Source organism: Sceloporus occidentalis, unplaced genomic scaffold, assembly GCF_023333645.1.
Source record: "Sceloporus occidentalis isolate IW3139 unplaced genomic scaffold, rSceOcc1.0.p SCAF_5, whole genome shotgun sequence".
Lineage (NCBI taxonomy): Eukaryota > Metazoa > Chordata > Lepidosauria > Squamata > Phrynosomatidae > Sceloporus > Sceloporus occidentalis.
Genome location: NW_028316985.1, coordinates 93,233,071 through 93,254,196, shown reverse-complemented (window position 1 = coordinate 93,254,196; position 21,126 = coordinate 93,233,071). Strand labels below are relative to the sequence as shown.

At 41.3% G+C, this 21,126-nt stretch overlaps 1 protein-coding gene across 3 annotated transcripts in view; it reads right to left on the bottom strand.

Moving 5' to 3' along the window:
• The window catches only part of FAM184B (family with sequence similarity 184 member B), an 88,691-nt gene that overhangs the window by 48,299 nt on the left and 19,266 nt on the right, over positions 1-21,126 (bottom strand). For 2 of the 3 annotated variants that reach the window (XM_089524751.1, XM_089524753.1), the window contains exons 1-2: positions 20,760-20,973; positions 4,493-5,263 (exon numbers count right to left, since the gene is read on the bottom strand). In XM_089524751.1, the coding sequence (XP_089380877.1) occupies positions 4,493-5,263; positions 20,760-20,909 (921 nt within the window). In that variant the 5' untranslated portion in view covers positions 20,910-20,973. Of the gene's footprint in view, positions 1-4,492; positions 5,264-20,759; positions 20,974-21,126 lie in introns of those variants that run through there. The other variant, XM_089524752.1, reaches the window with a different exon arrangement.

Sequence of the window (21,126 nt, the reverse complement as noted above, 5' to 3'; positions counted from 1 at the left end):
GAAGGTTCATAGCTTGGCATCAACTATGTGAAAGCATCATTTGCATGAAACAGCTGCTCTATATGAGAGGTATACACAAACCATTCCCTTTTTGCCATGTTTGCAACTGTCCCTTCTCAAACACTCACCATCATGAAAGTCATTTATTTATTTTCTTATAATATTTGTATCCCCCCAAACCCAGTGTTGCATCTCATAAAACCAGTTTAACAAATTTAAACAATATACAGCAATAAGAGACAATTTAAATAAATTAAAGCCTTTTTAACCATTTGACAAATTAAGGGGCTCGACAAACTGGCAGCTCCGTGACGCCCGTCTTTGTCCCGAATTGGTGCTACAATAATATAATAATATGTTTATTATATTGCCACATGCTGCAGCACCGATACACTGCCAAAAGGAAGCTGCCTAGAGCGGCTTCTTTTTTTGTGGCGCCACAAACGGGAAAGGGTGCCACCATGACGCCACTTCCTGCCAGCAATGTCTGGACTTTGTGTGGCGCATGCGTCATCATGGGGGCCCCCATGTGGATGGGAGGCTGCCATGATGGTGCCACCATTCCATATTAGGCTTCGTGAGCATGCGGTCACTATACGCTCCCGAACCCTACTTTTGGCCCGCGGACGGCGATTTCCACCCGACTGTACCAGGCCAAAGTCAAGTTTTTAATCAGTTCAAACAATTTCAAACTATGATACACCATGATCTGGAAAAAATAAAATTGACTTTATAGAGTGCTTAACAGTATTTTAAAAGTAACAATTATATAGTTTTAAATGATGTTTTTGTGTGTATTTTACTCTATATTGGTTTTAACATCTTGTAAGCTGCTTTAACTCCCAGTGCTGGGCAAAAGTTGGGACTTAAATGAAACAGTAATGATTATGATAATAATAGGCTAAAAGGGCTTCAATAAAAATCTGTTTTTATAGGTGTAAAAATGACATCGCTGTTGGCACTGACCAAGCATATAAGGGCATTCCATAATGGGTGCAAATCAAAGAAGGCCTCATCCCATGTCCTTTCGAAGTGTATTGTTCCTACCTATGGGACACAGAGGAGGGCCCTTCCTGTGGACCTCAATCCATAAACAAGTATATAAAGCAAAAGATGGTTCTTCAGGTATTGAGGTCCCAAGCCATTCAAGGAATTTAGATTGGAAAAATGTTGATGTAAAGCCCTAATAAGAAGGTGCTGATCCATACTACTGAGGCTTCACCAGGTCACAAACCTTGTGGTGGGACTGTACACTCTGCAGCTGATTCCACAGTTTAGTGTGGAAAACCCACCAGTAGGACATTAATACAACTCATGGACACACCCTCTGTCTTACAGTCCCCCAGCAACTGATAGACAAAAGGTTTTATCTGACTTTAATATGAAAGATAGCCACCCTTAGTAGTGGTAGTAATGACCAATAGCCCCAAATTCACTAATCCACTGCTAAACCCATTCAAGTTGGCAGTTAATTCTATGGTTTAGCACTGTGCTGTGTAAAGTACTTCCTTTTAACTATCCCGAATCCCCCATCATTCCGTTTGAGTGAATGGCCCCCAGGTTCTTGTACTGTGAGAGAGCAGAAAACCTCCATCTGTATTCTGTACACTGCATAATTTTGCATACCCCTGTTCATCTGTCCTCCAGGCTAAACAGCCCCAAGCAGTGTAACTTATACTCTTAAGAGGAACTGCTCTACTTCCTTGATTATTCTGTTACACCTTGTCCAGCTCTAAACTGATTCTTAGCTATTTTACTACATGAGCTTAAAAATTAGTAATAATAGTTAATAATGTGTATAAATAGTTTTTCAATCACATGTCTTGTTGTTTGATTCTCATGCAAATAGAAGTACAGTGGGAGAATAATGAGAAAACATTGGTCCTCTTATCTCTGATCTTGAATATATATTTTATAACTTTGCCTTAAGAATTAATTAATGATCAGAGTAGTAACCCAAGAAATCCTTTTTATTTTGAGTCTTTCATCCTACATATATTTCTGGGGGAATAACATCTCCCAGTTCTGAAGGAAGTTGCTGCCAGCTAAGAAATCTGCTGAAAGCAAAAGAAGCTTTCAAGAGAAATGTGGAAAATATAGGAAATTATGTTTCTTTTGTTCCTACCACTCTACAGTTTTGCCATTCAATGACAGTTTTCTTTTGACAATCTAAATTAGCTCATGAACTCGAGGGGTGAAGATGACAAGCTTCTAACAGTTTCAGCAATGTACTGTTAATTTCCACTACTGAAAACTTGAATGTTATGAACATAGTTTTTCCTTCTATGTAAGATTTCCTTAGTATCAAATATATACTGTAAACTGAATTTCACTATGACAATGTGTGTCCTACAGAGTCCGCTGATTCTAAACAAGTCTTTCCTAATCACTCATTTTAATTTTAACATAATAATATACGACTAATAAAATCTCATGTATGTATAATTTGTGGGCTACAAAATGTTAGCTAAACTCATTAATATAGTAAACATATTCATCACTAGAGAAACCAGGTTGTGTATGTGTGTCAATGAAGAGTCTGCAAGATAGGAAATAAATTGACAAATATATGGTGAAGTGCATGTTTGGGTGTGCCTTCAAGTAACTTATGGTGACCCCATGAATTTAATCAGGTTTTCTTATAGAGGTTGTTGTTGTTGTTGGGTGCCTTCAAGTCATTTCCAACTTATGGCGATCCTAAGCCTCATGGCATTTTCTCAGCAAGATTTGTTCAGAGGAGGTTTGCCATTGCCTTCCCCTGAGGCCGAGAGCATGTGACTTGCCCAAGGTCATTCAGTGGGTTTCATGGTCAATTTGGGAATCGAACCCTGGTCTCCAGAGTTGTGGTCCAATACCCAAACCACTACACCATGTTGGCTTCTGGCCTGTAAATAAACTGTTTTTAAAAACAGGCAAAACAAATCCATGCAGGGAAGAGACTAGCAGAATTCATAGAAGAGAGAGGTCTAGCAACAGTTATATACCACAACAGCCAAACATAACATCAGATCTCACCCTTTTTAAATTCTTTTCTCCCCTCCTTTATTCAGCTTTCTTTGATCATTGGGTGTGCAGAGGGAAGGAGGTTGAGAAACATATTTCCTACGTCCCACATCCTTGGAATCTCCTTCACAAAAGGGAACTGGAGCCTTCTCCCATACCACCAACAGCACCCCACGGCTTGATGTCTTTATCAATCTTGAGATTAACTCACTCAAGAGTCATGGCTGCTAGACAAGCTCTGCCTTCAATATACTGTCGTTCTCAGGTTCTGCATTTTATTTCCCTTCATGCAGAGATTTTTATTAGCTGCATATTTAGCACTAAGTGGCAGCCATTCACTTTTACAGAGAAGGGTAAAGGGATGTCAGTTCAGGGATGCCATTATGCTGTTGTTGGAGAATTGTTGCATTCTCTTCCCCCTCCTTGGATAGATAGGGATTTCCTGCATGTGGGCTGAGCCCCTTCCTCTCTCTCTTTCAGACTAACCATGGCGGGGTACAGACCGCCAGAAAGAGGTGGCCAGGAGCCGCCTCTCTTTTCCACGTAGCCGCACCGCAGCAACCAAATTGCGTGGTGCGGCTACACGGAAAGCAAAGGAGTGCTAAAAAGCGGCTCCTTTTAGTGCTGCCGCAAACTGCTTGTGGCGGCGTGAGCACATCGCTGCTACGCAGGTCCATCTAGACCCTGCGCAGCAGTGACGTCATCGCTACGCGCACCGTGTATACAGCACCGCGCAACAATGACATCCTGGAGACATGCTAGGGTTGCGGGGCATCTGGAAACTGCACCCCGAGGCAACCCTAGCACATCACCAGGACGTGCTAAAGGGTCCATCTGTCCAGGGCCCATGTGATTTGGGTCACTCCCCTTTTGGGACTAACAGACATCCTCTCTCAACATATTTTCAACTGAACTGCATGCTTTCCATCTTCCTCCTCTTTCGATTTTCTTTGGAAAAATGGTGAGACAGAGGTTTCTTTTTATCTGAACTTTTCACTAACTAGATTAGGATATAACCTTTATGTATATATAGATTAAAGCCATAAGTAAACTTTTGTTTTGAACTACAAGCTATGTGTTTGTTGTTTTTGAGTCAGTCTCAGTTCTTAGGAAAGCTACAGTTAGACAAAGGCACATTTCTGCTACTCTGCTGGTTTAAAGTTAGACCCTAACAGGCTTGGCTTTGATATTTTTGTCATTTAAATATTTTTGTTTCCTTGACAAAGGCTAAAGCCTTGGGAAACTTAAATTACCCTACAGCTGTAAGGTAAGTCTTTGCCCTATCCCAAGTGAAAACTGTCAACATCTTTGGAAACCCATTCTGTATCCTGTTTCTTGCATTTGCTAGAAACTAATAGAATATTAGGAACTAGCTTTTATAGACTGAAACACTTTGCTCACTTCTCAATAATTCAAGGCTAAAAACAATCCAAAGATTTCCTTTCCTGCTAACCCTGGGCACAAATGGTGAAAGAATCTTGCTTCCTACCTGCATTTTCTCCTTCAGCTTCTGGGAATACTTTTTCAGTTCACTGATTTTCTGGCCTTTTGCTTCCAAGTCAGCCTCCAGCTTCTCCAGCTGCTGCCGTGAAACAGATTCTCGAGCCTCATAGATTTTCCTTTGCTCCATTTCCCTTTGTTGCCATTCTCTGCATGAATCAGTCACCGATTGCTGCATGGCCTTTCTCCAGGTTTCTTTCTCTTTCTCATGAGAGGCCTGGAGCTGAGTTGCTTTGTCAGGGTATTGTTCTGTCAGTTTCTCATTCTCCCACTTCAAGTTCACTGTCTCACTCATGGCAGCCTGCCTATCTATATTGTATATTTCAGTTAATTTCCCTCTGTTGTCTAGCTGATCTCCTGCCAAGGCCTTGTGATTGCTCATGAGGATGTCTGACTCCTTGTTTGAAGCCTGATCTGTGTTTTCTAAATCTAGTTTCATGTGCACCATCACTTGGGGAAGGAGAATCTTCTCATCTGCTTGCTTGGTCTCCACTGGTGGTTGTCTCTCTTCTGTCAGTTTTGCACATGTGGCAAATTCTGATGGTGCCTCCTTTGTTATTCTCCGGTGTTTTTCCAAAGCTTCTTCAAGGGTGTGGATGTACTTCTGGAGTTCCTGTGCTTCCTCCAATTTGCTTTTATACTGCAGAACAGTTTCCCTGGTCTCAGCAAGGATGTACTGAATCTCTTCTTGATGGGCCTCTTTGAGAGCCTGGATGCTGAGTTCGTGCTCATCATTCTTAGTGTTCAAAGCATATATCACCTATATTCGGAAATAGAAAGGCAACAAAATAAGGGGGTGGGCTACTATTAATACATGATAACAGTAGCAGTCTACTGTTTTTTCTAAGGCAGTGGAGCCAAAGCACAGTTGACTAGAAGCAACTTCTACCCCTATGAAATGGATTAACTCCCAAAGACATATATTTCAGTTTATAGTTAATGCATTTTGTAAAACGTCAAGAAAGTTTCATAACATAGTAGAAGAGAATAATGTGCTCCATTTCTGACATCTCACTAGATGAATAGGTTGGTAAGGCACCAGGCCAATAGTAGGAGAGAATCTCAAAAGGCGAAGTATCAGTTAGTGTTTGTACATAAAATCTATTTTTAAAAATATGTGTTAAGATTACTGTTTTCTGAAATATGCATAAATTATTAAAATTGAAATTATATCCACACTCACCCCACAGAGATAACTACAGAGAATATATGAAACAGACGAATAGGAAGGAGTGGCTAGAAGCCACTACTGGCCCAATTGCTCCAGGACCACGGTGACCTCATGTCGCAGTCCCAAGGGTGCTTCCTGCCACAGTCTCAAATGGACTCAAATATCTACTCCTTTTGAACCAGTCCTGGGCCATTTTAGGCATCCCCAGCACAATCCCAGGGCAGCTTCTGGGAGCTCTGGCGGATTGTGACATGTAAATGCCACATCCCCCATCTATTTTGAGCCCTTGGGAACCTTAGTAAACTTGAGTTGGTAGGCCATACCATCCTCTCAAACAATAAAAAGGTTTCCATTTCCCTGGTGTCACAGATTTCTGACTGGGCAAAGATGAGTGGTAGATTCTGTTTGTGCAATTTAACTATTACTTTTTAAGAAAATGAATGGATTGGTTGCCTTGTGAGATGCCATGCAGGTCATTATACATATTATGTATGAGGAGAGAAGATGGATGGATGAGAAAGTTGACCTTACATGCGTCTGTGTTCAATTTTAAATGGGGATTGCAGTTTGAACTGCACACTTGTTAGGATGAATGTGTCTGCTTGGTAAATCTCAGCAAACAGTTTAACATCAGTATACTGGACAAGCTAAGGGACAGTCAATGATAACCACAGGGTCCAGAGAGTACAAGCATATAAACAATGAGTACCTACATACTTGTATCTGCTCTGGTTATCACTAAAAATTGGGTTTAGATCACGATTTCCCATAAGGTGAGCAGGAACTTATAGCCAGGAAGCAGTGGTGGGAATTCAATGGGATCCCCATTCTGACTTGATGTTGGTATTAAATTCCACATGTCAGTCATACGTCAAGCAAAAGGGAAAGACAGGGAGTGTAAAGCCTTCCATGTATATGCTCATTACTTAATGATATTTAAAGGCTACAGCCTTGTTAAAAAAAGAAGTAACATGAGCATTAGTGCTAGATGTAGGAACATTCCAGATAAATGTGCAACAGCAAAACAGAGTGTGTCATTTAGTCCAGGAACTGAGCAAACATCTGAACTCCTTTTGGTTGTTAAACTGTAAGTGGCCACTTAATTTCATATTACTTCTGGTGATTTCTCCAGTGTTATATAAACGTCTTCTTAATCGGCCAAAGAAAACTGCCTGCCAGAATCTTTCCTCCTAAAGGAGCAATAACTAACTTGGAACAGTGAATTTTACTTAACTATTCAACAGCATCTGCCAAATTACTAGAGACCACATTGAATAATTCTTTAGTTTGCTAACCATGGAGATTATCGTACCTACAAATCCTGCCGGGATAGACATGGGATTGAAAAGTCAAAACTGTGTTATCACACACAACTAAGGCCAGGTGAGTGCAACCCATCTGCAGCCCAGACCCCTGCCATATTTATGCAGCTACTTTTTAGCTGGTTTTCAATCACAAAGGCTTACAATAAAGTCCCATCAAGTGGAATTTTAGGATCTCTTCTCTCTCAGCTGCCCCCCATGTACCTTTTAGCTGATGTGCTCCCCATGGCTACTTACTGGTCAGTGGGGAGTGAAGGTTTAAAACATCCTGCTTCATACTTCTAGCTTGATTCACAGTAAGTGACACCATCCTCTGGAACCTCTTGAGGACTTCCTAGGATGTCATGGAAGATGCCTGTTGCTCCTGGAGGTCTCCCACTCATAGGATTACCACAAGTCAAAGTTACTTGGATGGCACAATACGCCTAGGTTGAGAATTGTCTCAGTATTAAAGCAAGAGGAACCCTGTCCTCTCACTCAGCAATCCTAGATTCTGTGGAAAATTCCAGTCCCACAGGAGACCCAGAAGCAGTTTAAGAACCAAGGCAGTTTGAGGATATATTTAGCTGCTTCCTAGTTACCACTGACTTTGTCATGAGCCCTGCATTGATCCCCAGTTTTCATCCCTTATCCTCTGGGGTGTCTATAACAAGAATGACAGAACACCTAGTGGAAAACACTGAATCACCAGAGAAGAACAATTTTGCTACCAGAAAACACTATTCCCAGGAGTCTGCCCAGGAGAATGGAATATTTAGGAAAAGGAAGTCAGCACTGCTGCAAACAATGAACCAAATGAGGAGAAGCCAGGCTAGGAGTTGCATATAGAGCTATCAGTCTCATCTGAACCTTTGCTTCGTTAGTAGTTCTTTTTAAACCCATTATAGCCATGTCCTGCTACAGCTCAACTCTAGACTGGGCTTCCACACTAAGTGCAATTCACAGATAAGAAAGTGACTTCCCTGTTCTGTATATTAACTGTCCCATGTAGCAGAAACAATTTTTGCAAGCCACTACTGAATTTCTAAAATGCTTCTACAGAACTATTTCCTGCCCAAACAGCACAATAATGTAAAACGTTCTTACAAATGTGTTTCTCCTTTATGTATTCTGTTAAAAACACATAAATCATGTTCTGTTTTAAATGTGTCAGCTGCAGATCATCCTTCTTCTAAATGCCAGGGATTTAACCTGACATGCAAAACAGGTATTTTCTCATTAAGCTATGATTCATTTTCTTTCCTCTCCTCCCTGTAAATGAGAGTACATTTCACTGAACCAGCAGGCGGCTATCATGTGAACAACTCTGGGGGGCTAGCGACTTGCATTAGCCCATCCCCGAATCATCAGAGACTTCCACTGCACTCCTTACTGCATTCCTTTGCAAAGAAACATAGGACTTTATCACATGGGGACAATTGGAAGCGCCTGTATAAACTGTGATTATACTACTCTTCAGCATATTAGGAAGCATGAGGTTTTCTTGAACTGAGTGGAGAAGACTGTACTGGATGAGGAGTATACAGGGGGATGTTTCTGAGGAGAGGGTTCATTAGCAGACACAAGAGTTTGACATATGGAGGGATGTGACACATAGAAGTAGAAGGACCATGAATCAATCTCTGTTTTTGGAGCTACAGAATCAATTCAAAGCTCCCTCTCTTATCAGTGATGATGAGAAGCAACAACAAGAGCAACGGTAACAGTCATCAAGGAATGTGCAGGTGATCTTGGAAGTTTCAACACATGGAATGACCCCTGCCAATCCACAGAGGAGACATCTGGTGGTGGAAGGATACTCTCTGCTGTGGAGAACAAAAGCAATGGTTTATGGGCATCACAGGATGTCTATGGGTGTATGCTATCTTCTTGTGACAAAAATCTGTGATGTAACAGATAGGCTGAAAAGTCTCAACAAGCCCACTGATCCTTATCCCTTCCTTCTAGTGCACATGAAAAACAATGTCACAGCAAGGCACAGCTTTCAAAATATCATATGAGATTATGAGGCTTTGGATAGGATACTGAAGGATCTTGATGTACAGGTTGCACTTTCATTTTTCCTCCCATTTTAAGGACAGTGCCCAGGAAGGGAAAGAATAGTGGAGATAAACAACTAGTTCCACAGATGGTGCCACTGGGAAGAATCTGGCTTCATGAACCATGGTTTGAGGTTTCATGAAGATGGACTTCTAGGAAGTGATGTGTTGTACCTCACAGCAGTTGGCAGGAACAGTTTTGCTAAGAGTCTCATGAGCCTGATCAGGAGGGCTTTAAACGGAGTTATGTGGGGAGGGAGACAGTATTCTTGAAGGAAGGAGTTTGTCAAGTGCTGAAGATAGGATGTCCAAAGTTTTTAGAGAGAGCTGGGTAAACAGTACAGGAACCCAACAGTGGGAGGGAAACTGCTGCTCAATAATAAAAGACCTAGATTTCAAAAATCATAACAATCACGAGAGGTGATAATTAAATCTGTATCATCATGGTCTTGAAAGGTAATAAAGGAGGGAAAAATCAAAATCTCTTCAAAAATATATATACACATACATAACGCAACCGCCTTTTTATCTATAGACACCAGAGAGGGGTATTGTCATGCTCATATATGACTTTTCTTGCAATCAGGTCAAAGTGATTGACAAAGCTACTCTGTATACTTATGTCACTCTTAAAGGTATAGAACCATAGCCAGTAACTCAATCTAAACCATTACAGACATTCATTTAACAGCCTGGAAGCAATTAAGCACATTTCAGTTCTTAAAATAGCCTAATAGCAATTCCATAGTCAATTTATGTGTCTTAATTTCTATATTTCTGCATAATTTTTATACATTTCTTTGTCTATAGCAGATCAATATAACACTTAGCAAGCATAAGTGCATTAAAAGATTCTCAAATGTGCTACATTTCCTAGTGCCTGGATGGTTCTTGAACCTAGAGGCAGAGGGTTTGGAAAACAGATGTTAGCTTTATTATTTAAAGCCTTTTTCAAAAGTGACATTAGCACAGTTAAAAAATAAAACTAGTCACATCCTTTTTATTTAGCTATCTATCACCAGCACTTTTCTTTAGTTTGCTCACCCCACCTATTTAATATTATAAAGAAAGACACCCAGAGCCCGAGTTGTTTACTATGTTTTTCTGTTAATCACACAAGGGGCTAATAATCACATAGGAATCAAAAGTAGGGCAGCAAAATGTATCTCCTGTGAAATATATACATGTACACTCTCAATATTTGTGTTGCAACAGCAACTTGGGCTACAGTTTAAGTGATAATGAAGGGAAAGCAGGTGAAAGTGGAAGCAGTTTAAGGATACAGCCATAGAACCACTCACCTGGGAGTGCAAGCAATTGAATTCAATGAGGCTTGCTTCTAAGTAGAGACATATAGCATTGTGCTATAGAAAATAGTATCAGGAATATTTGTTTAGGAGGAATGTTTGCATGGGCCAATTTATAGTTCTTCCTTACATCTATGCATTCACCGTCATGAAAGAAAACTATGGCCTGTTACAGACTGCCAAAATAAAGCTGCTTCGGGTCTCTTTGGAGGTATGCTATTTAAATGATGCATGGGTCCTAAGAGTCCAGAGGTCGCGCCAAAGCCACACTCCATTCCTAAGAACTAGAGTGCAGCTTTGGTGCAGCTTCCGGATTCTTAGGATGCATGCATCATTTAAACAGCATACCTCCAAAGAGACCTGAAGCAGCTTTATTTTGGCAGTCTGTAACAGGCCTATCTCTCATATCAGTGGCCCTGACTTCTCCCTTATGTTTCCCAATAGATTAAGCTGAGAGATTGTGCTGGCCCAAAACGCATTTGTGGCAGAGTATGAATTTGAATGTTGTCCTCTTACATTATAGTCCAGTATTGTAACCACTCTATCACACTGCCTCCATCATGTTTAAGACAAAAATATTATTTAGACAACTTCTTTAAGATGGGCTGCTATTCCACATAAAATAAATTATCGTTATTATCAGTTCTGGTTGCAATGTCAACTTTTCACCCAGCCCTATTCTATCACTTGGCCAGCAGCCTGCTCTATAGATGATTAGGTAACATTTCCATGCTGTGAAGTTTTCTCGTTTTCTGCTCAGAACTAGTTAAGTTTGTGAAGCTTTCTTTAACCCCAAAGCAAGTAAGAGAAGCCACATTTTACCTTCTACTTTACTATTTACTATTTCATTAAAACCAGTATGACTGTAGGTTGCTTGTGGGCACACGCTACAGACTACTTAGTGATATGGGCAAGGATAACTAATTTCCAACAAGGTTGCACCCAAAGTATTCACTATGCAGACATGTTCCACAGTATAAACTGGTAACTGAGATCACTGTTTTCATAGCACTTTTAAAAAACTGTAATGGCCACACTGTTTGTAGACTTCACTGTATGAATCACAGTATGTTTCTCAAAAACTGGTGCAAGTCAGAGATAGGGAAATTCATTACAGAAGGAATCAAATATATTTCAATACCTACTACTGGAATAATCTTGACAGACCAAATGCATTGTACTGGATGGGTTTCAGAGCACTTCCCACTCTGAAACCCAAATGATGTTCCACTAATCACAGTGGAGTTTTTCCCCCACTTCATTTTCTATTTTTACCCCCATCCCTTTTTTATTCTTAACTTAAAAAAAACCACACCACTGTCTCTCACAGTTCATATAGGATGGGTGATACCTGGCTGAATGAAACTACGTGTGAAAGGGATCTAGGAGTCCAAGTAGACCACAAGTTGAACATGAGTCAACAGTGCGATGCGGCAGCTAACAAGGCCAATGTGATTCTAGGTTGCATCAATAGAAGTATAGTGTGTAGATCAAGGGAATTAATAGTCCCATTCTGTTCTGCTCTGGTCAGGCCCCACCTGGAATATTGTGTCCAGTTCTGGGCACCACAATTTTAAAAGGACATTGAGAAACTGGAGTGTGTCCAAAGGAGGGAAACTAAAACGGTGAAGGGTCTGGAAACCATGCCCTATGAGGAAAGACTTAGGAAGCTGGAGATGTTTAGCCTGGAGAAGAGAAGGTTAAGAGGTGACATGATAGCCCTGTTTAAATATTTGAAGGGATGTCATATTGAGGAGGGAGCAAGCTTGTTTTCTGCTGCTCCAGAGACTAGGATGCAGAGCAATGGATGCAAGCTGCAGAAAAAGAGATTCCACCTCAACATTAGGAGGAACCTCCTGACAGTAAGGGCTGTTCAATAGTGGAACAAACTCCCTTAGAGTGTGGTGGAGTCTCTTTCCTTAGAGGTCTTGAAACAGAGGCTTGATGGCCATGCTTGATGGGGATGCTTTGATTTAGATTTCCTGCATGGCAGGGGGTTGGACTGGATGGCCCTAGCAGTTTTTTCCAACTCTATGATTCTATGATTCAACAAGTGTGGATCATAAAAGCAGCACATTTTGATTCATTTAGGGGTGTCTGTTGGTGACATTGGCTGGGTGAGCTATTTCCTTTGTCCTATGCTCAAAAAGGGGGAAACAATGGCACTTTGCCCAGTAATTTGATGGTCCACTTGAAAGCTAAGAGAACAATGTAATGTTTAGCAGTGCAGAACTAGGGCCCATCTGCACTTGAGGCTGTGTCAGTTTCAGCAGAGGGGACACTTTCTTTGTTCTATGTTTCTGAACTTTTTCCATATATTTGTCACCAATAAAGTAGTACCTTGTGCTCCCAGTGGCTTAGTCTTACTTCAGTGTATCATTTGAACCTAAACTGAACAGGAGCTGAGAGAATCAGGCCTTCCACATCAATACAGATCTTCAACAAAACATGCAGTGCTCCTGTTAAGGGCACTAGCCAATCCATCAGGTCCCCTTCCAACATATTTGAAACATAGACAGACATCTAAGCAGCTGGAACTGCCTTAACACTAACTCAGACTTTTGGACCATCTAGTTTGGTTTTGTCTACTTTGACTGGCAGCAGATCTCTAGGATTTCAGTCTTTCCCAGCATTGTCTGGACACATTTCCATTTTGTTTCCCCCGTTTTCTCCTTCTCCTTTTCTCCCCTTAACATTCAGTATTAGACAGCATTCTATGTCCAAACAAATATTTTTTGCACAAAAATAATAGAAAATGATGAATATTTCTATCTGTAATGCATTTCTTCCAAGCTCTGGTCTTGACCAACTTTGAAACCTCTATGAAAGTGAAGCATCTCTAATGAGCCTTCCAAAAAGTAAAGTGTATGTTACTTCTTTTGCCAAAACTTCATTCCATATACCATGTTTACGTAACCAGAATTGAAATGTAAGTGACAAAACACACAAAGAAATACAATCTTTCTGTCAAATATCAAACCTTGATTTTCCATTTTTTATAAGGGACACCATTTTGCTATGTCATTATATTTAATGGGACTTGAGCATCCATGGATTTTGTTATCCACGGGGGATCTTGGAACCAAACCCCAGCATATAACAAGGGGCCACTGTAATCTTCTTACAAGCACCATCCTATGTATGTTTATAGATAACTGAAACAATGTGTTTAAGATAGGAAGGGCCATGTAGTTAGAAGCAGGTTTGCACAATAAATTGGGAAATGGTATTTTCACAGTTGTTTCATAAAAATGTAAATTTTGCCCAGCCTCTTTCCTAACTTCTGAGCAAAACCCACTGGATCTTATTTAGCAGAGATCAATAGTCTGTAGGCCTTGTCACGCTTAGTAGAATTGGGATGTCACATTTCTGGTTAGTTTTTCAAGCATAACATGTGAATTTTGACATACAACTTCCTCTGACAATAATAAGAACTCATAATCTTATTATCCATGTACTAGATTCGCTAATGTGTCTATAAATTATTTATCCCAAAGAATCAAGGAAATTTAGAACTCAGGAGAACTGTAAAGAGGATCATAAGCTTGCTTTTGATCTGTATTTCATCTTGGAAACATAGACCGTGCCTCATTATTTCCCTTATCTGTCTGCCCCTCCTTCTCCTCAGTGGCACCCGTATAGCCTCCTATTCCTAGGCTCTGTATTCCTTCATCAAACTTCTTTCAAATGTTTGACTACTGTGTTTTTCTCTCAATTCTTTGCCCATATACCATATTTATAAGTTGGCCTCATGTATAAGTCAAGGACAGGTTTTGGGGCCAAAATTATCGATTTTGAGGGTAAAAGTTAAGGACATGCAACAAAGGGTCTAAGGGATGAAGGAAAGGAAAACAATGCCAAAGAACTTACAAAATTCCAGCAGGCATAACTGTTTGTGCTCATATTAAAGGCTGCATGGATAAAAGAGTAGAGGGGGGGGGGCGGTCAGTGCTTCAGGACAGATTACACTCTTGCTGTTCACCAGAGGATGGTGCCTTTTTAAATAAGAGTTAAAGTATAGTATTTACATTGACCCGTGGATAAGTCAACTGAGTTTTTTTGGGTCAATATTTTTGACTAAAATTTCTAGACTTATACATGGAAATATAAATAATGCTTCTGTTATTTACAATTAATAAAGTATGTTTCTGTTATTTATAACAGCAAGGAGTGCTGTAAAAGTAGGCGCCTCGAGTGTTTATGCTCTTTCTTTGGAAAACAACAACATGCTTCCCTGAAGCTATAAAATGACTGTGAATCTGGCACGTGGGGTAGGGGCTGTTCTGTAGAAGATCGCACTTTTCATACTTGCTAATGTTGGCATTTATGGTTGGTTATTCATAGGCAGGCTCAAGCAGCTATTACTGGATGAGACTTGAAGAGGCATGGTGAGATCAGACAATACGAACACCTAGTGGTTTCCATGCTCTTTCCTCTTCTGGCCCCATCTCTCTTCTTAAGAAGTCTTGCTGCCTTGACAGGACCTATGAAACATTCTAGTACTGTCACAGAATGCCAGTTCAACAAATGAAAATGCAGCCAACATACAGGGAAGAGAGGTACCTTTCCAACATCAAAAAGATTTTCCTGGGGTAAGATGGAAGTACAACTGTCTCCCAGCTCTACTCAATGGGTTTATTTTGGTTGAGGTGCAGCAGTATCCTAAACTTGATGAATAGAGTTGGGATTGCTCTCATTTATCAGGTCCAGCTTCCTTTTTACCTGCCAACTTTACCTTTTTTTTTTTTTTTACTAGCATTTGGGCCTAGAAAACAGGAACTGTATTCTACCTGTGCACTAAGGATGCCATTGCTCAGCAGTTTCTTTGAATCACTGAAAGAGGTGATCCTAGAAGTGGTAACTGTGGGGCTTATCTTGGGGGTACTTTAACCACCATACCACAGGCTACTTTGTCAGGAGTGGATCATGATTTCCTGGATGCTTTGAATTCCATTTTGGAGAAAGGTAGAATATAAATCCAATAAATAAATAAATAAATAAATAAATAAATACTGTTATAACCAAAGGTTACAACAGATCCTACACTTGGGGCAGTGGTACATTTGGTTTTCTATTCTGGCCTAGAGGACTACTGTGTAGGTGTGCGGCTAAAAATGTTTCCTTCATCATGGACAGATTGGTGCTATGTATTAATGTCAACAGCCTCTAACCTCTGTGGGAATGGGGGACGGATCAGGATATTGCCTAGAACAGCATTGTCTGCTGGAAGAGACCACAAGAGCCATCCAGTCCAACCCCCTGCCATGCAGGAACTCTGAATTAAAACATCCCCGACGGATGGCCATCCAGCTTCTTTTTAAAGACCTCCAAGGAGGGAGACTCCACTACACTCTGAGGGAGTTTGTTCCACTGTCAAACAGCCCTTACTGTCAGGAAGTTACTCCTAATGGTGAGGTGAAATCTCTTTTCCTGTAGTTTGCATCCATTGTTCTGGGTCCTAGGCTCTGGAGCAGCAGAAATAGTATATGTACACATAACTAGAAATAGAACAATATGATATAGTATGTGTTTACATAACATATGATGCAGGTTTTTGCATGCACACAGACAGCCTCCCAGTCTCAAACAGCTACATATCTACAGAACACACAACATGGATGGGGAGACAGATACAAGACCTTGCCTCAAACCCAGATGACAACTCTGCCCAAACACCTATTCAGAAAATGTCATCACAAGACCTAATCACATCACCCACAATATTAGAGGCACTTTCATTTGCTCATGCTCTAATGTGATATATCATAGAATCATAGAATCGTTGGACTGGATGGCAAGGGCCATCCAGTCCAACCCCTGCCATGCAGAAAATCTCAATCAAAGCATCCCCGACAGATGGCCATCCAGACTCTACTTAAAGACCTCCAAAGAAGGAGACTCCACCACTCTCCGAGGGAGTGTGTTCCACCTTTGAACAGCCCTTACTGTCAGGAGGTTCCTCCTAATGTTGAGGTGGAAGCAAAAAAAGGTACTAAGCAGCAGTTCTTCCATATGTCTTCAATACAACAAATATTGTTAATAGTCATATCAATGATCATGTGTGACTGTTGTATTACAGCTTTCCTCCCATGGACTCTGAAACCTTTTTATACACTTACTAACGAAATAGCAAGTTGGCTTGCACAGAGGCTTCATATTGTAATGATCCTGGGAGCATATTATAGCTCTGGGCATGCTTAAGAAAGAGAGACGTGCCTTGCCCACTGGCTTCTCTATCAGCCCGATCAGTGTCATGGTAGAGGGAAAGTTTTTCCATCACTCTGATGGTGTCCTCAAGTTCAGCAGTGCTAGAGGCTTCCCCCCAGAATTCAGTGTCAGTTACTCTCTACACTGTGTCTGTGTCTGTATGGAGGGGAGGCTTTCCACCTTCCAGATTTTGACTCCCATCAACCCAATCCTGCATGGCCAATGGTCAGGGATGACACAAACATTTGGAGGGTCACAGTTTCTCAGTATCTGCCAGAATGGCCAGCTGATTCTGCAATTTGTAGTTCAAGAAAGGATTCCCCCTACCCCAGTAACAGAAATATAAATATTGCATTGAGGCTCTAATTCAATAACTTTTAGGAAGGTGAAGGTATGAAACACCTTTGATGCATAGCTGTTGAAAACAGAGATTGTATTACAGAAAATATTGTGGAATCATTGAAGTCAGTTTTGGATTCATTATAGACAGAGAAGGAACTTTAAACGATCAGTGTTTTTGTCCATTTAGTCCTGTAGAATCAAGGTTTGTTCATGTGTGAAGCTGTGCATTCATGCAAACAGATGGAATTATTACAAAACACATAAGTATACATTGGTAACAGCACAAAGCCCCACTTGTGGGCAAGGTTATACATCTGCATTCACTGTGCATTAAGCCTGCAAAAAGCACATGGATTGTTATTATTTCGGGATGAGTGAAGATCACAACTAACAGATCACAGAAGTCTGTAATGTTGAAATCCCTTAACAATATACATCTACATAGTTCCCTGGTTTTGTACATTCGTGTCAAAACAATATTCCAAAGGTTTTAAAAAAGATTTTTAAAAAGGGAGTGGGATTGAAATTGAAATCTATAATGTGTGGTAATTAAAGGTCATATACTACCTACAAATAATCAAGTCACACTTTGGGAAACCCTGTGGGATACAAAAGCACAAATCATCTGCTGCTAAAATATGCCCATAACAGTTACATTGTATGTGGCACGCAACTAAAGTTGTCATGAAAAAAGTAACTAACACAGTATGAACACACATCAAAGTATCTACAAAAGTCCAGTATACTTTTGGCTCCATTTTCAGAAATGAATTCTTATCAGGGTGTTGAGAGCTCCATATACAGTACATATTGTGTATGTGTGTGTGCACATGCACACATATACACATATATTTTACACAGTATACAGACACATATGTATAACTTTCGTGAGATAAAAGAAAAAAAGAGAATAAGAAAGGTTTAAACTAATCGGTCAAGGGCTTAATATGCGACATGCAGGCATTTCTGTTGTGCTTCATGCAAATGTACTTTTGGTAAGGATTTTTGGAAGCAAAATGGTGTGAGAGAATATCTCTCTCCCACAGTTGTAATTCAGATGAGCACACTCACTGCTTTCTCTCTCTCAATCCCCCCCCTCTCTCTCTATATATATATATATTTAAAAGCCTGGGAATGTCTATATCACATGGCAAACCTATCCTCCCCCAGTCAGGTCATTGACTAACTAAGTTTAAATTACATGAGGTAGAACCCACATATAGATATGGAACAAAATGATGGGTTGACAAAATGTCTGGGGTGTGCTGATCTAGATCAGTTTCATATTCAAACAGAAATATCGCTCCCAAGCAAACTGAGCAACTGAATAAAACACCACGAGTTAAAATTAAACCAGGCTATCCTTAGGACCTAAACAGAGACAACAGGATAAAGTAGGAGGCACAAATGAAAGATACACAGATTTGAAGGAAAATGAGGAGACAGAATATATATGTTTTCCTATGTGCTTCCATTCTGTATCTTGTATCTGTCCCAGCGAATCTGGACATTTGTAATTTGCCTCTTAACTCAGTGCAAAGTATGCTTAATATACTGTGCGTCCTGTCTATATATGAGGTGGAAAGGTAGAGCATATATATTCTCTAGTTTTTCACCTCATATATAGATAAGATGTATATATTAAGAATGCTTTGCACCAAGGTAAAAGACAAGTGACCAATGTCCAGATTTGCTGGGACAAATAGAAGATACAGAATGGAAACACAACAGAAAATACGAACCGCCCACTGATACCATACTTTATAAACATCATTTCCAGTGAAAATTTGCAATGAAGTGCAAAGCAATGTATATAACTTCAAAATTTATTGAGAAGCAGCAGTATCACCTTCTGACTTTAGGATACTCCCTGTTTTTTTCTCCTGGCATGTACTAGGAGAAGGTAATAGCCATGTTACCTGGCAGAATACTGGGGGGAGAAGTATTACAGTAAAACCAGGCAGGTCTATGTCCAGGTCCTTTATAAGGGATTCAAGACCTGAATGAGTTAAGAGTGGCTGAGGATCTTTCACTTCTGCTGTTGCTGTAATGCCAGGATCTCACTACTCTGGTAACAGGCAGCACTGCTATTTCACTACAGTTGTGTGTGAAGAGGAAGAAGCAGCAAACCACTTGCTAAGGGCCACTACTTTCCAATGTCAGATGTCTCCAGTATTCCACTCTCTTGCCAGTTATAGTCAGTTGCTGATGCATGGGGAGAGGCTACAGGTGTCTCCTTCTGCCTACCCTGCTGCCCTCACTGAGCCTTTCAGCTGGGGAAGAAGAGCTATTCAACTTCCACCATGAAAACATGATTTGTTGCTGAACCTGAACAATTCTTTTGCATAAATGAACAATATTTTAATAACAGTATGTATATTTACAGAATCCTAGAATCCTAGAGTTGGAAGAGACCCCAAGGGCCATCTGGTCCAACCCCCTGCCATGCAGGAAGACACCATTTGCTCTTTTTATCTGCTCCTTTTCATCCTTCTATACAGAATGGGCAGCAAACAGCCTTGGGTCTCTCCTCACCCTGGGAAGGGGACACAAAAGGTTGTGCACAGATGTATATGGAGCACAAGGATATGCACAGATGTATATGTAGATGTATATGGAGCTCTGACCTTTCTGATAAGAATTCACACACACACACACACCCCTATATATAATAGAGCTAAGGTATATTGGACTTGCACTGATACAGTAGGCCCTTGATACCCAGTGGTACCCAGTGCTTCCAGAACCAAAATCCACGGATGCTCAAGTCCTGTTAAATGCAATGGCATAGTAAAATGCCATCCCTTATACATAAAATGACAAAATCAAGGTTTGCTTTTGGGAATTGATACTGTTTTAAAAAAAATTCAAGCAGCAGATAAAAAAAAATCAGGAGAAACAGAGGGCCAACTGTGCTTTGCTGTTCATACTGTGTCGGCTACTTAGAAACACAGAATCGGAGAATTGTAGAGTTGGAAGAGACCCCAAGGGCCATCCAGTCCAACTCCATTCTGCCATGCAGGAACTCTCAATCAAAGCATCCCTGACAGATGGCCATCCAGCCTCTGTTTAAAGACCTCCAGGGAAGGAGACTCCACTACACTCCAAGGGAGTTTGTTCCACTGTCGAACAGCCCTTAATGTCAGGAAGTTCCTCCTAATGTTGAGGTGGAATCTCCTTTCCTGGAGCTTGCACCCATTGCTCCAAGTCCTGTTCTCTGGAGCAGCAGAAATCAAGCTTGCTCCCTCCTCAGTATGACATCCCTTCAAATATTTAAACAGGGCTATCATATCACCTCATAGCTTCTCTTCTCCAAGCTAAACATTCCCAGCTTCCTAAGTCTTTCCTCATAGGGCATGGTTTCCAGACCCTTCACCATTTAGTGCCCTCCTTTGGACACACTCCAGTTTCTCCACATCCTTTTTGAATTGTGGCGCCCAATATTCCAGGTGGGGCCTGACTAGGGCAGAAGAGAGTGGCACCCCCCCCCGCCCCTCATAACAACTGAATCCATAACATCTCCTAGGAGGACCAATGGAGGTCTTTAGCTCTCAGCCACATCCAGTGCCAGGGGCACAACAGTAGGCAGAAGGATAGCTCCCTTGTTGGGAAGACCCTCTCCAGGGTGGAAGGGCAAACCATTTTCCTTTCCATGACAAGCAGTGCTCTATTTTTCTTTTTTAGGCAACCTGCAAGGCTCTCCCACTCTTTCCCAAGGGTTGCAATAAAGCCTCCAGGTTGCAGCCTGAGGGGACTTTGGCCCCTGAACTGGGAGCCTCTCTTTGGTCCAGTTCCAGCTGAGCTCAGGTCCAACTTCCCTCCCTTCCCCTCCTCCTTCCCCTCTCTTTCCTTTCCTCCTGCCTTTTACCTTGGTGAGCTGGGCGATCTTTTTGCACATCTTCATCCGCATGCCTGGGTCCCCTTCGTCCTGGGAGCTGCCCAGAGGAGAAGCTGGGGAAGAGCCCTGGTTGCAACTCTGCTGCTGAGGGACCTTCTGGGGGCCAGCTGGGGAAGCCATGAGGGAGGGAGGCACCTGCTGCACCAGCACTCAGAGACTCCTTCTCCTTCTCCTCTTTGCAAGAAGGCAGGAAAAACTTCTCTTGGAGGAGGGCTGAGGGGACCTGGCTGCCTCTCCCGCCTTCCTTCCCCTCCTGATGGGGCGAGAAGAGAAGGAGGAGGAGGCATCATTTGCAAGCCTGCTGCCAGGAGGAGAGAGATGCCTTGGGTGGATGCTG